This window comes from Mobula birostris, chromosome 10 (assembly GCF_030028105.1).
Source record: "Mobula birostris isolate sMobBir1 chromosome 10, sMobBir1.hap1, whole genome shotgun sequence".
NCBI classification, from domain to species: domain Eukaryota; kingdom Metazoa; phylum Chordata; class Chondrichthyes; order Myliobatiformes; family Myliobatidae; genus Mobula; species Mobula birostris.
The window spans coordinates 15,885,552-15,901,817 of record NC_092379.1 but is presented as its reverse complement, the minus strand read 5'-3'; the positions used below and the strand labels follow the sequence as shown (position 1 = coordinate 15,901,817).

Here is a 16,266-nt window from a genome sequence, read left to right as displayed (position 1 = left end):
GCCTCCAACCTGATGGCATGAACATCAATTTCTCTAATTTCCCCCCACCGCTCCTCCTCTTTTTCCATTCCTCATTCTGGTTACTCTCTCATCCCTTCTCCTTACCTGTCCATCACCTCCCTCTGGTTCCCTCCTCCTTCCCTTTCTTTCATGGTCCACTGCTCTCTTCTATTAGATTCCTCTTCTTCAATCTTTTGTCTCTTTGACCTGTCACCTGCCAGCTTAATACTTCTCCCACCCACCCGTCCTCCCCCTCACTGCTCACCTACCAGATTGTACTCTCTCTTTCCTCCCACCTTCTTATTCTTGTTTCTGCCCCCTTCCTTTCTACTCCAGATGAAACACTATTTATCCCCCTCCATAGACGCTGCCTGACTTGCTGAGTTCCTCCAGTATTTTGTATGTGCAGCATTTATTTATTTACTGACATACAGTGTAGTATAAGCCCTTTCGGCCCTACAAGCTGTGCCGCCTGGTAATCCCCTGATTTAATCATAGCCAAATCATAGGACAATTTACAATAAATAATTAACCTACCATCTGGTACATTTTTGGACTGTGGGAAGAAACCAGAGCACCAGGAGGAAACCCAGATGGTCATGGGGAGAACGTGCAAACTCCTTACAGGCAGTGGTGAGGCCTGGGTCACTGGCGCTGTAAAGCATTGTATGAACCACTACACTACTGTGCCATCCCAATACAGCACCTTTCATGATCTCAAAACTTCATAAAAGGCATCACAACCAACAAGGTATGCTCTTAAAAAGTGTACACCCTAATAATATTAGGAGGAGAGAGAGCAGCGCGCCTGCGCATGCGCAGCCCCCCGGTGAAAAATGATATCGTATCCGTTAAATAGGGGTCGTGGACAATTCTGATTTGATGGAGGCGGACGTGAAAGCACAGAGGAATATCTGGAGAAATTTCTGAAACGCTCGATCGCTGCTGTCATTACTGCGCAGTCGTGAATCTTTCGGAGGGTAGGCCTCAAAATCCCCGGCTTTGTCTGCTGTTGGCGACCGAGAAGGAGGTTGAATCAGGTGGTGGCGCTCAGTACTCGGTGTCGGAGAGCTGATCAGAGCTCCAAGTTTTTGGATGACTCAGAGTCGGACTGTGGTCGGCATGGCAGGGAGAGTTTTTCTTCCTTCTCTCTGCCTGCAGGAGATGTGGGACATTTGAGAGACTTTAAACTTTTACTGTGCTCATGGACTTCTTCATCAAGTTATGGTATTGTTGCACTGTTGTAACTATATGTTATAATTATGTGGTTTTGTTAGTTTTTTTCAGTCGTGGTCTGTCCTGTGTTTTGTGATATCACACCGGAGGAAATATTGTATCATTTCTTAATGCATGCATTACTAAATGACAATAAAAGAGGACTGTGTGTCTTCATAATCTAATCTAATATTACAAAATGTATCAGATAATTTGTGTACAGCATGGCCCCTCAAACAGCACAGGGATACATAACTAGATAATCTGCCCAACTGAATATACCTGCAGGCTGAAGAACAACCATATCAGGGAATTCTATCAAATGTTAATGATTAACACCACATAACATATATTCTGGCAAGACTTTTTAATAAAATTACTCACAGGATACGGGTATTGTTTGCAAACCAAGATTTATTGTCATGGTGTATCCCTGAACTGAGACAATTAAAAAAACTCAAACACACTGGTAGGCCTATGATCCTGATCAGCTAAGGATGGCAGATTTCCTTCCCTCGAGGGTTTATTGGTTCATGACAACCTAGCAATCTCATGTTTATCAATGAGATTTATCAATGGCTATTTATATCAATAGCTGAGAATGTTTTCCCTGCTGCTGTGGTGCAACTCAAAATGTCTCCAAGAGATCTGATAGCTAGTTCAACAACTTAAACTTTGAGGCCACCACACCCAACTGTCGCCATGAAAAAAGGAGATTGAAAAGTCCCAACTTTTTCCAAGTGTGCATTGTGTTTAAATTCCATACCTAATAGCTCATAAAGAAGGTTAACAATTTCTTTCCAGGATTCAGCTGCTTCTTCTCCTGCAAACTCGGAGAAATGAGCAGCGCTGTTGTACACATTCAGTCTGTCAATGGAATCCAACACCAGCTGGATCATGCCCTAAAATGAAACACAATTATAACCACCAGTTACATCATTTGAAAGTTGGTGCTTTTGTTGTGGATTGGTGCCATTTAAGAACTTCCACTGAGTACTCAACAGAATATTGCAATCAGATTGAGTTTATCCAGTTACATTTCAATTCCATGTGAAGTCAGTCACGCTGTGTCTCTTGATAGTCGTATGTGTGGTGAGCCAGAGTTCACTGCACATCTAATGTCATCGCAATATTTAGATGAACACTGCATTTTCCAGTTTCAGGCAATTGATTCCTATCCCATACCCACCAGTTCGTCTAGGGTCTCTCTCCCTTTAGAAGTAATACAACTGGCAACCTGTTTTTACAACCTTGAAGTTTATTTCCATTGGTTTCTAGAAGGCTAATTTCAACCCCAACATTCAACTATCTGTAAAGCCATTGTTCGTCGCTTGTTATCTTGACTCATCACCCTCCCCCTGCTGCTCATACACCTATTTATTTTTATTTATTTTCTCTTAGTTCACTTTTCCTGTCCCCTCCCCAACCCAGTTCCAATCCATTATCACCTCTCAGTCCATCCCTAAGTTCAAAGTACATTTATTATCAAAGATTGTATAAATTATACAACCTTGAGATTTGTTTGCTTACAAGAGACCATAAAACAAGAAACCCAAAAGAACCCAATTAAACAAAAAAAAAGACCAACACCCAATACATGAGGAAAAAAAAGCAAAAATCATGCAAACAATTGAAGTGAACAACAACAACAATCCGAACCAAAAGTTGAGTCCCCAGATCCAAACCCTGGAGCAGCCTGGACTAGGCCCGAAGCCTCACTTATCAGTCCATCGTATTAGTGGGCATGGAGCACAGCAGCTGAGGCAGTCTTTGTACCCTCAGCGCCACAGAGCGGGAGGAGTGACCATCGCGGAGAACAAGCAAAACCGGCTCTCATCCCAGATCCCAACACCCTGTCTTTTCAGTCTATCTGGGCTCCATCCTTTCCCCTCCAACATCTGTCTCCATCTGCCTTTTTTCATATTATTACGCTTCCACTTATCACCTACCAACCTCTGACAAGGCTCTATCTCCCTTTACCTGCTCCATCTGCCCATCGTCCCTCCCTCATCTGGTCCCATGTATGACTTACCAGCCTCTGCCATCTCACCCCTCCCTCTCACTTCCATATACTGGCCATCTTCCCTCTACACTCTCGTCCTGATGCAGCACCTCAGTCCAAACATCAACCATCCCTCTGCCTCCATATCTGCAGTCTCGTGTCTCCAGTTGTATTGCTCCCTGTGCCAGGCTGCTGGATAATCATACAATCAGAATTGAATTACTTGGATAAAATTGGGTTGAAAGCATATTTTTTTACCTCTACACTCAATAAAAATTCCTTACCCATACAGTTGCACTGCTGATGTAAATGTCAATCTTCCTTTTGCTGGTGGTACATCACACCAAATTGTAATGGCTTTTTAAAAATTTATTGAGATACAGCATGGAATAGGCCCTTCCCCCACCTTTGAGCCACAATTTAATCCTAGCCGAACACAGGACAATTTACAATGACCAATTTAACCTATCAACCAGTATATCTTTGGACTGTGGGAGGAAACCAGAGCACCTGAAGGAAACTCACGGGCTCACGGGGAGAACGTACAAACTCCTTACAGGCAGCAGCAGGAAATTGAACCCGGGTCCTCTGTATTATAAAGCATTGTGTTAACCACTACGCTACTATACCGCCCTAAGACTTCAGAAAATCATATATTAATTTGCATTCATATTAACATAGGGGGCAACACGGTAGTGTAGAGGTTAGCACAACACTTTACAGTACAGGTGACCCGGGTTCAATTCCAGCCGCTCCTGTAAAGAGTTTGTACGTTTGCCCCGTGACCCCAAGTGATCCAGTTTCCTCCCACAGTCCAAAAACGTACTAGTTGGTAGGCTGAATTGGTCGTCGTAAATTTTCCAGAGATTAAGCTTGGATTAAAACAGTGGGTTGCTGGGCAGCGTGGCTCAAAGAGCTGGAAGGGCCTGTTCTGCACTGTATCTCAATAAATAAATGATTTCCCTGAACACCTTAATCACACACCACTCCATTAACAGAGTCCTCCACGTAGCAGCATAGTGTTTTAACCACAGATGTAAGTAGGCCATTAACATTGACTGATGGAGTGCCCTATTAAACAAGGCAAGTGCATTATCAATGGTTTCACAGGTAAAATTGGAGTTGTAATTAGTTTTCTTGAAGCCAGTGGAAATTAGCTTGAGGGGTGTGAGACAGGTTGACAATTGTTTATTTTGCATTACTTCTGAAATCAAGAAATTCCATTGATAGATTCTTCCTTTTTTTTAAGGAGGTGTTAGCTTACCTCTTCTTGGAATAAATTCTGTCTGTTTTTGAGTGAGCGCAATTTGGTCTGTTTCTCTTCATGAGCAAGCTCCTCATCTGGATGTTGGAAATAGCTGATCAGATCTTGAAGGCTCAGCACGATGGTATCGATGGGTAAGGACACTGGAGCTGAAGATTTATTCTTTCCACTTAGCATATCTAGACCTCTTCATAAAGAACAATAAAGAGTCCAGTGAACATAGGAATTCAGTTCTGAAAACTATTATTCTAAATATTCCTGTAGCCAACCAATGAAAATTCATGGTCATTCTTACGATCACTTTCAGTTTTATCCTGCTGACTTACACTAAATACTCACGTACATATGGTATCGCACGGTAGTGTAGTGGTTAGCACAATACTTTACAGTACAGGCGTCTCCGGTTCAATTCCAGCTGCTGCCTGCAAGGAGTTTGTACGTTCTCCCTGTGACCGGGTGGGTTTCCTCCGGGTGCTCCAGTTTCCTCCCACAGTCCAAAGGCGTACCGGTTGGTAGAATAATTATTATAAATTGTCCCACGATTAGGCTAGGGTTAAATCGGGGAACTGCTGGGTGGCATGGCTTGCAGGACAGGAAGAGCCTATTTCGGACTGTATCTCAATAAATAGATCATATTTCTTTTGACGAACTTCATTCATTTATATTGTGGTGCAATCAGGAGAACTGACCAACAGAAGAAAGTGCTCCAAATATCATTACGAAATGGCAAAAAATTTTCAAAGTTTACAATATATCAATCATTATTTGCACAGAAAATGAACAATTTAAATCTAATGCTAACATTTAAATAATCTCTCCACTGATCTGGACTGACCTACAACATGTTTCCAGGTATTCATTTGTTTGTTCAAAGTGTGGCAGAAAAATAAAAATGGAAAAACACCTACTTAATGAAGTGGTTGAAGAGGCCATTGGTGCTGTAAATCATTCGGGAAGCCTGTGATTCCTCTTGCTGGGAACGCGAGAGTGAAAGTGCATCATCCATGTGCCCTTCTTGGTGTAGTATAGCCTAAAACAGAATTTCTTTAAATGGTTATTCATTTCAGCACTGAAAGTCTTCTTTACAAAAATAGACTTCCGTTTCCTTAATTGTTTTTAATAGGACTTAAGACCATTTGCCAGGTGGGTATACTGTAGTTAAGCCGCTACCTGCATGTTCAGAGTAGCTGTATGCATGGAAGGTCAATATATTCTCAGGCACAATAAAAGAAATATACTTATTTCACATGGGGTTGTTTTTGTTTGGAATGACTGGTAATTCAAAGTCAACATATTGTGGAATAAAAAAAGAACATCCTGGAGGGATTTTAGACATTCATAGATCCCAAGTTGCCACACAAGAAAGCATATGATGTGTAGGCTTTAACTGGGATTGAATTCAAGAGCCACGAGGCAACGTTGCAGCTCTGTAACACTCTGGTTAGACAACACTTGGACTATGTTCAGTTATGGTTGCTTCATTATAAGAACATGGAAACTTTAGAGAGGGTGCAGAGGAGATTTACCAGTATGCTGCTTGGAATAGAGGTCATGCCTTACGAGGATAGGTTGAGCGAGCTAGGAATTTTCTCCTTGGAGTAAAGGAGGATGAGGGATGACTTGATAAGAGGTGTAGGTGATGAGGCATGGACAGAATGGACAGCAAGAGTCTTTTTCTGGGGCGGAAATGGCTAAATATGAAGGGACATAATTTTAAGGTGATTGGATATCTGAGGCATAGGGGGATATCTAAGGTAGGGTTTTTCCACACGGAGTGGTGGATTAAAGGAACGTGTTGCTGGAGGTGGCAGTAGAGGCAAATACCTTAGGGACATTTAAGAAGCTGTTAGATAGGCACATGGATGAAAGAAAAATAGAAGCTATGTATAAGGAAAAGGTTAGATTGAATTTAGAGTAGATTAAAAGGCCAGCACAACATTGTAGGCGGAAGGGCCTGTATTGTTCTTTATTCCACATGAAGCTAGTCAAGCAAATGGAAACAAATTAAAAATTTCAAATCAATGACTTTTTTAAAATCACAACAAGCAAGTGAATAATGGCAGTCTGCTGAGTACCTCCACTATTTTCTGACTTTATTCTAATTTCCACTATCTTCTTCTCATGACCTTGTGTAAATCACATGAAAAGGCATTTTGGAATGAAATTTCAACGCTCATGAAACTGGCCAGAGAAATTCTAGTTGAGGTCTGTGAAATTGTATCTGATGTTTTCACTTCATCAAACACACATCTAATGTTGCCAGTTGTCACACAAACCATCCAGAAAGCCTCCGCAGTTTAAACTGGAGCACCCTAATCCAGAAAATAACTATCGTTGGATGATTTTAAAAAATGAACACTACAATTTGATTAAGGGCCATAGTTCACCAAGTGTTTAGATTGTGCTCAGATTAGAAGTGTTCTGGAGATCCTATCTATTGAAGGAATCATTTATTGGATGCTTGAATGGTCTCACTACCCATGTTGAAGAGGAGGCAAGCTGATATGGTGTGAAGATCAGGAACTCTCCTATCTTCTTTTCTTAGCATTTCTGCCTCAATGGATGATGTACAACAAACAAAAATTTTCCAATAATCTTTGTACTTCATTTATATAGGAAAGATAGAGGCTGGGCTTGGGAAAATGTCCATGGAATGGAAGAGTAGCATTTCAGAATGAGAACTGGAATAATGCATTTCACCCTCTCTCAGATTCAGTCAAAAGATTTTTTAAAGTGGTTTAAGATCACCTTCAAAGAACTTATGATGTTACAATATTTTTGAGGTATTGCTCATATAAGGCTTGCATCTTATTCAGTAGATTTTTATTTTATTTTGCAGATGTTGGATTAGACTTATTTTCACTGCAGTTTAACAAATAACTGTCTGTATTTTTTTACAACCACTTGTATATATGTAACTGTTAAGTATGCTTCCTAGTGGCTATAATATGTATATGTGGTTGTCCAGTGTGTCTCCCTAATGGTTATATTTGTTTGATTCTGGAAACTTCCCTTGGATTATTTGAATTGGGGTTATTTGATTGGTTAACTCTTATCTGTGAATTTGAATGGATTGTTTCTTTTCTAAGGGATATAAAATGAGCTGACTACAAAGTGCCACTTTCTTTTTGTTTCTTCTCTCCCTTCTGCTTCTAGCCTCTGCTCCTGTTACTGTCAATTTTCAATTTTCTTTGTTCTATTAATGCTTAACAAAATTATCATGAAGCAAGCAACACATATCAAAGTTGCTGGTGAACGCAGCAGGCCAGGCAGCATCTCTAGGAAGAGGTACAGTCGACGTTTCAGGCCGAGACCCTTCGTCAGGACTAACTGAAGGAAGAGTGAGTAAGGGATTTGAAAGTGGGAGGCGGAGGGGGAGATCCAAAATGATAGGAGAAGACAGGAGGGGGAGGGATGGAGCCAAGAGCTGGACAGGTGATAGGCAAAAGGGATACGAGAGGATCATGGGACAGAAGGTCCGGGAAGAAAGACGGGGGGGGGTGGGGGAACCCAGAGGATGGGCAAGGGGTATATTCAGAGGGACAGAGGGAGAAAAAGGAGAGTGAGAGAAAGAATGTGTGTATAAAAATAAGTAACAGATGGGGTATGAGGGGGAGGTGGGGCATTAGCGGAAGTTAGATAAGTCGATGTTCACGCCATCAGGTTGGAGGCTACCCAGACGGAATATAAGGTGTTGTTCCTCCAACCTGAGTGTGGCTTCATCTTTACAGTAGAGGAGGCAGTGGATAGACATGTCAGAGATGCTGCCTGGCCTGCTGCGTTCACCAGCAACTTTGATGTGTGTTGCTTGAATTTCCAGTATCTGCAGAATTCCTGTTGTTTGCGTTTATCATGAAGCAACATGTTTTGTGCCTCTTTCTTGATTTTATAAAGAGTCTTGGATTAAAAAACATCAGAATCCAACTCAGAAAACACTGTTTTTCTTTACATATCTCCTCCAGCTCTATCTTCTCTATGGCATATATAACATGTTACTGCTGTCTAGGTTCCTTTAGGTTATTATAGCCAGGGGAGGTAATGGGGACAAGCTCCCACTACCTATTGAATTCTCCCAATGGTGTGCACCTCAAATAGCCTCTGACAACCAAGTCCAGCTCCTGGCCTTTACACGTGGCTTAGCTACTAAGCATGGCGGAACCATTTCAACTGACAGAAAGGGCCAAGGTGAGTTACTGGCGCCTTAAACCCATTCACTTCAGGAATATGGAGTTCATTAGCCGTGGTTGGCAGCTTATCTAAGAGAGGGAAAACCCTGATATCAAACCTCCGCTGCCTTGTCGCTATACCCAGTCATGGGGAAAGCTTTGGGAGTAAACCCAGAGGGAAAAATCCAGAGCTGGAGTCCCTAAGGCAGTCTTAATATTGAGTTCAACATTGACTGGCAACTCCTGTGATGTTGCCAGTGCCAAACTCTATCAGTCTCCGCTGTTTCTTCGGGTTCACCAGATGTGTGGAGAGGGGGCGCTTGCTACATGAGCAACATTGCTCATATTGTACTGCCCAGGCTTGTGTATCTAGACAGCTAGGAAGCAATATACATGGTTGACTGACCTACGAAGGCCTCTCACACTGCTGTCCAGCTACCATGCAAAGTGTACCTTTAAGCACAGAGGCTCTTTTCTGACTGCAATCCAATAAAGCATCACACATCAAAGTTGCTGGTGAACACAGCAGGCCAGACAGCATCTCTAGGAAGAGGTGCAGTCGACGTTTCAGGCCGAGACCCTTCGTCAGGACTAACTGAAGGAAGAGTGAGTAAGGGATTTGAAAGTTGGAGGGGGAGGGGGAGATCCAAAATGATAGGAGAAGACAGGAGGGGGAGGGATGGAGCCAAGAGCTGGACAGGTGATTGGCAAAAGGGATATGGGGGGGGGGAAACCCAGAGGATGGGCAAGGGGTATATTCAGAGGGAAAGAGGGAGAAAAAGGAGAGTGAGAGAAAGAATGTGTGCATAAAAATGAGTAACAGATGGGGTACGAGGGGGAGGTGGGGCCTAACGGCCTCGTACCCCATCTGTTACTTATTTTTATGCACACATTCTTTCTCTCACTCTCCTTTTACTCACTCTTTCCCTCTGAATATACCTCTTGCCCATCCTCTGGGTCCCCCCCCCCCTTGTCTTTCTCCCTGGGCCTCCTGTCCCATGATCTCCTCATATCACTTTTGCCAATCACCTGTCCAGCTCTTGGCTCCATCCCTCCCCCTCCTGTCTTCTCCTATCATTTTGGATCTCCCCCTCCCCCTCCAACTTTCAAATCCCTTACTCACTCTTCCTTCAGTTAGTCCTGACGAAGGGTCTCGGCCTGAAACGTCGACTGCACCTCTTCCTACAGATGCTGCCTGGCCTGCTGCGTTCACCAGCAACTTTGATGTGTGTTGCTTGAATTTCCAGCATCTGCAGAATTCCTGTTGTTTGCCAATAAAGCATCAGCAGCTGCATTACGCTGGCAGTGTCCCATCAGGATCTGCACAGGTCATGAGCAAATTTTGGATGAAAATGACAGTAATTCTTGATCGTGCCTAATTTTGCATTCTTTTTGAAGGAGTTTTATTTGGTGCATGGGTCATGATGAAGGGTGTTAACCCAAAATGACTCAACTCTTTATTCCTTTATATATAGAGGCTGCCTGACCTGCTGAGTTCTTCCAACATTTTCCATGTATTGCTCTGGATTTCCAGCATCTGCAGAATCACTTGTGTTTATGATTTGGAGCATGGGAACAATTTAAGGTATGAGAAAGCAGCTTCAAGCACACAAGGGTTGAGAGATTAAGGACTAGTCATTATCCTAGAGTCACAGTCATACAGCCTGGATGCAGGCTATTCCACCCAACATGTTCATTATAACTAGTGGCACCCATCCATATTAACTCTATATTTCATAGCCTTTTGTGCCAAGCTGACCTAAGTGTTCCTCTAGACACCTCTTATAGGCTGTCAGCAGTTCTGCTTCCACCAGCATCAGAATTATTATCACTAACATACTGTATGTTGTGAAATGTGTTGTTTGTCTTAGCAGTACATTGCAATAAATATAAAAAATTTTGTAAGTTACACTTTCTTGGCAGTGCATTCAAGTTACTCACCATTCTCTAACAGAGAAAGGGCTTCCTCGGATTGCATCTAAATCTCTTAGACCTTAATATAAAACTGTGTCCTCTGGATTTGTTCACCTCTGGTATGGGGAATAATTTCCTGCAGACTATATATAGGCATCCGTTAGTCTCGTGAGACCATGGATTTGTGCCTTGGAAAGTTTCCAGGGTGCAGGCCTGGGCAAGGTTGTATGGAAGACCAGCAGTTGCCCATGCTGCAAGTCTCCCCTCTCCATGCCACCAATGTCGTCCAAGGGAAGGGCACTAGGACCCATACAGCTTGACACTGGTGTCGTTGCAGAACAATGTGTGGTTAAGTGCCTTGCTCAAGGACACACACACTGCCTCAGCCAAGGCTCGAACTAGCGACCTTCAGATCACTAGATGAACACCTGAACCACTTGGCCACGTGCCAGCACAGACTACTCTACCTACATACCTCAACTTAATATACAGGCCATCCCCAGGTTACAGTTGGATTACTTACTGGCTTCCTTTGCCTAGTTACAATGGTACAGGAGCAGGCAAGATGTCCCTGTTTGATGGCTGGTTTTGATAGGCTTGAAGTATCAGTGGTTGTTACACTGTTTTATAGCGAAATGTTGCACAAGTTTTAATAGAAGTGAGTCTTGTCAGTTTCCAAAGCAACTCTCCTAAACGGCCTCCCACAGTGAAACTAGCAGTTTGTGTTTGAGGGGATGGTGTCTGACTACTGCATGGAGATTGCACATAAACAGATTTTGTTTTCCCAGACTGGTTCTCATTTGAATTCAACCATATTTATGGAAGCTGGCTCATATGTACAGGGTGTCCATGAGATGGGTCTTCATAACCCTGAGAGGATCTGCACCTCTATCATGAACCTTCTTAACCTCTTCTGCTTCAGGGAAAGCAGAACCAGCCTCATAACTACATTAATCCATCCAGGCAACAGCCTGGCGAGTCTCCTCTGTACCAAGTCCAGCACAATCACACCCTTCCTAATGCGCATTAACCAGAAGTGCATGCAGATTTCCAAATAAGGTCTAATTAATGATTTGTGAACCTGGAACATAAGCTTCATGCTCTGGCATTCATGCCCTGACTAATGAAGGCCAGTACGCCAATAAGCTCAGGTATGGAGAGAGGGGGCTACTGCACAGGACCAAAAGAAGCTGAAGGGGCCTGTAAATTTAGTCGGCACCATCATGGGTACTAGCTTACAAAGTACACAGAACATCTTCAAGGAGTGGTGTCTCAGAAAGGCAGCATCCATTATTAAGGACCTCCAGCACCCAGGACATGTCCTTTTCTCACTGTTACCATCAGGTAGGAGGTACAGAAGCCTGAAGGCACACACCTAGCAATTCAGGAACAGCTTCTTCCCCTCTGCCATCTGATTCCTAAATGGACATTGAACCCGTGAACACTACCTCACTTTTAAAATATATATTATTTCCACTTTTTGCACAATTTTTAATCTATTCACTACACGTATATTGTAATTGATTTACTCTTAAAATTATTATTTCTTCTTCTCTATTATATATTGCATTGAACTGCTGCGGCTAAGTTAACAAATTTCATGACACAAGCTGTGATAATAAACTTGATTCTGATTCTGAAGCATATTATCCAACAGCACTGCCATCTTCAAGGATGTTTGAACTTACACACCAAGGTCCCTCTGTTCTTCATTCCTCCCTAGGACTTTACTACTTATTGTGCATATCCTACCCACATTAGTACTCCCAAAATGCGTCGCTTCACATTTTCAGGATTGAACTCCCTCTGTTATTTCTTGTAGCCTAAGACTACTCTCAACACTATCAGCAATTCCACCAATCTTCATTGCATTTGTGAACTTACCATTTATGCCTCCTACATTCCCATCCTAATCAAAGTTCAAAGTACATTTATTCTCAAAGATTGTATGCTATTTCCAACCTTGGGATTTGTCTCCTTACAGGCAACCATAAAACAGAGAAACCCAATAGAACCCATTAAAAAAATTCCGTCAAACAGCCAATGTGCGGAAACAAAATAAGTTGCCTAAATAATAAAAGAAAGAAATAACATTCAGAACTGTAGTTCACGAAAGTGAGCCCACAGCCACGAAGCCAGTCACAGCCGATTCAGGAGCTCATTAGTTGCAGGCCACAGCTTCAGTTCAGTGCAGAGTTGAGTAGACTTTGCAGAGCAGTGCGCTGAACACCAGCTCATCAATTTCAACCATTCATGTATATTACAAACAACCCTGTGGAGTCTCACTAGTCACAAGTCGCTGATCACAAAAATGTTATTAGGCTCGAATTATTTTGGATCATTCCTTCATGTGGGATCTTGATGGTCTTGTGTCGGATGGGAGGCAGATAGTATATAATCACAAAATATTTAAAGCACAAACAAACAGCACGGTCACTTTCCAATACAGAAATTTACAATTAAGTGAGTAAACTATTAACTTCAATGGTAAATAACAAATTTTATGATGTTAAGGTTGAAGCCTTAATTTGTAATTGGGAAGTAGATGCACTTACTTTTCTCTTTAAGGGGCCCAATCGAACTGTCTTGGTATCTGCTGCTGCATAGGTCAGCCAAAGTCCACTGTTCACATGTTGGACAAAGCACATCGACTCACCATACTTGATCTCAGGAGTTCCCATGCCTTCTACATCTCTTTTATGACCAGTATCGATTTTATCCTAAGAGAGCAGAAAATTAGGTTCAGTCCTGTTTCAATGCACAGCTCACTGTGATTTGTATAAAGGCCATTTGCTCACTTGAAAGAGATTGCTGTTGTTCTTTTATTTATGTTATTGAAGATGTCTGTGACTTTATTTCTCCTTACAGAATGTCAAAACATTTTAACTATTTCAATGAGCAATATTTAGAAGCACTAATGAGTCAGAACTGGCATCGCACATGAATGCAAAACTGGAGTGAATGAGGGATCACATTAAGTCTGTGGAGAACAATCCCTGGAGGAGTAGTCAACAGACATCTGAAGAATAATACTATTCATATATAGTGTAGCGGTCAGAGCTATAACATCTCATGGTGCCATCTGCAAGGAGTCTCTGTACATCCTCCCCGTGGAATGCGTGAGTTTTCCCTGGGAGCCCTGGTTTCCTCCCACAGTCTAAAGACATACTGGGTAGGTCAACAGGTCATTGTAAGTTGTTCTGTGATTAGGCTGTGGTTACATCGGAGATTGCTGGAAAGCGCGACTCAAGGGGATGAAAGAGCCCATTCTATGCTGTACCTTGATAAATATATAATCTTTTAACATCCAACTTCAATCAGCATAGATTCTAGGCTGCTCAGGAATTCACAAACTGATTGCAGGACTCTGCAGAGAGTGGTGCAGACAGCCCAGCACGTCTGTAGTTGTGAACTTCCCATGATTCAGGACCCTTACAAAGACAGGTGTGAAAAAAGGGCCCGAAGGATCATTGGGGACCCAAGTCACCCCAACCACAATCTATTCCAGCTGCTACCATCCAGGAAACGGTACCGCAGCATAAAAGCCAGGACCAACAGGCTCCGGGACAGCTTCTTCCACCAGGCCGTCAGACTGATGAACTCACGCTGATTTGAGTGTATTTGTATGTTACATTGACTGTTCTATTTATTATAAATTAGTATGATTGCACATTTAGACGAGACATAACAAAGATTTTTACTCCTTGTGTGTGTGAAGGATGTAGAAATAAAGTCAATTCAATTCAAAATAAAAATTGGAATCATATACGGTGAGCATGATTACCATGTTTTAAATAATCAGCAAGCATTCTCACACACAGATAGAATCAGGATAATTTAATGGCTATTTATTTTGCCCTATCTATTGAAAAATATAGTAGGAAATGCCTGACAAATGAACTTTTAAGAATGTGCACTGTCAAAGGCAGAAAACAAAATCAGCTATGATAAGGGAGAATGCTCAAGATTGGAGAGGAATGAGTCAGAACTGGGGCAAGTAGATTTTAGATTTAGAGTATGGATATGTTTCTTCCAGCAAGATCTATCTTCTGCTTGATTATCACAGTTTAGTTTTAATCATGCTTACTCAAGGTCTAGTTGATCAAAATCAAGAAGTGCAGCAGCACGGCCCAGTCTTGGAAATGACAATCTCTCTGAGCTCCAAGGAGGAGACAGCCCTTTTAGACCATAAGACAAAGGAGCAGAAGTCGGCCCTTCGGCCCATTGAGTCTGCTATTTTACCACGAGCTGATCCATTCTCCTATTTAGTCCCACTCCCCCGCCTTCTCACCATAACCTTTGATGCCCTGGCTACTCAGATACCTATCAATCTCTGCCTTAAATATACCCAATGACTTGGCCTCCACTGCCGCCCGTGGCAACAAATTCCATAGATTCACCCACCCTCTGGCTAAAAAAATTTCTTCGCATCTCTGTTCTGAATGGGCACCCTTCAATCCTTAAGTCCTGCCCTCTCGTACTAGACTCCCCCATCATGGGAAACAACTTTGCCACATCCACTCTGTCCATGCCTTTCAATATTTGAAATGTTTCTATGAGGTCCCCCCTCATTCTTCTAAACTCCAAGGAATACAGTCCAAGAGCGGACAAACATTCCTCATATCTTAACCCTCTCATTCCCGGAATCATTCTTTTGTGCTTGTTATTGTTGTGAGAGGGAAGCCCTTATCCTCAAAAGCATGAAAGTGAAAATGAAGCATCTAGGGTAAAACACTCATTCTAATGGGATACCAATACAACTGCTGTCTTCCTAAAATCAACTAAGGAATAAATTATATAACCAGGAATAAATTATATAACCTCGTCCAGAAATGTCTGGGAAGCTTGGCATAATTTTGTACAATAAATTATTTCTCTTCTGCTTCACTTTCAGAATCAGAATCAGGTTTAATGTCGCTGGCATATGCCATGAAATTTGTTAACTTTGTGACAGCTGTACAATGCAATACATGATAAATACAGGGAAAAACAAATCTTTTCTCACCTTTGAGATTCGGAAACAAAATGAAGTGATTTTGGTGTTTGATTTCTCTTGATCAAAGAGCAGAAGCCCTTTCTCCTCATCAAGGCCCAAATATCTGCCTGTGGTAACATGACGAATACGGAAAGGCTGACCCCATTTCATGTGGCTGCCACTCCAGCTGTTGAGAACAATAACGATTATTCAGAAAATGAATGAAAGCTCACATTTCCATGAATAAAGTTATCAACTCTTGACATCTAAATCTTTAGTAAATGACATCTCCTCTCATTCATCTGTTCCTACAATGCCATCTTGCAAATCAACGGGATGATCTTTTACTGCACTTACCTGTGACAAGTATATACTTCATTGGATAGGCAGAGCAGACCTGTACACTATATTCAAACGGCGCGTGCGTGTGCGTGCGATGTTGGCGGGACGATGTCTTTTTCATGCCTTTTACAAGGCACGGAGCGAGAGAGAGAGACTGTGTGGCGCGCCACTCCTCACACAGACTTTTTGCGGTATTTTTCCCTTTCAGTTTATGAAGTCCAGTCGCGATCTCGACACTCAACCCGGCACGGATGGAGAGCATATTCGGGAGTGGCCTCAACTGGATTCGAACCCAGGAACCTTCGTTCCAGAGTCCGGCACTGATGTCATTGCGCCACCAGCCGGCTCTCAGACTGCAGTTTCACATGTGTATAATTACGTAATATTT

General features: G+C 42.4%; 1 protein-coding gene across 5 annotated transcripts in view; it reads right to left on the bottom strand.

Moving 5' to 3' along the window:
• LOC140203840 (ryanodine receptor 1-like) overlaps nucleotides 1–16,266 on the bottom strand; it is a 575,532-nt gene that overhangs the window by 448,628 nt on the left and 110,638 nt on the right. For all 5 annotated transcript variants that reach the window (XM_072269965.1, XM_072269967.1, XM_072269966.1 and 2 more), the window contains exons 10-14: nucleotides 15,567–15,723; nucleotides 13,117–13,281; nucleotides 5,390–5,511; nucleotides 4,482–4,668; nucleotides 1,982–2,117 (exon numbers count right to left, since the gene is read on the bottom strand). In XM_072269965.1, the coding sequence (XP_072126066.1) occupies nucleotides 1,982–2,117; nucleotides 4,482–4,668; nucleotides 5,390–5,511; nucleotides 13,117–13,281; nucleotides 15,567–15,723 (767 nt within the window). The remainder of the gene's footprint in view (nucleotides 1–1,981; nucleotides 2,118–4,481; nucleotides 4,669–5,389; nucleotides 5,512–13,116; nucleotides 13,282–15,566; nucleotides 15,724–16,266) is intronic.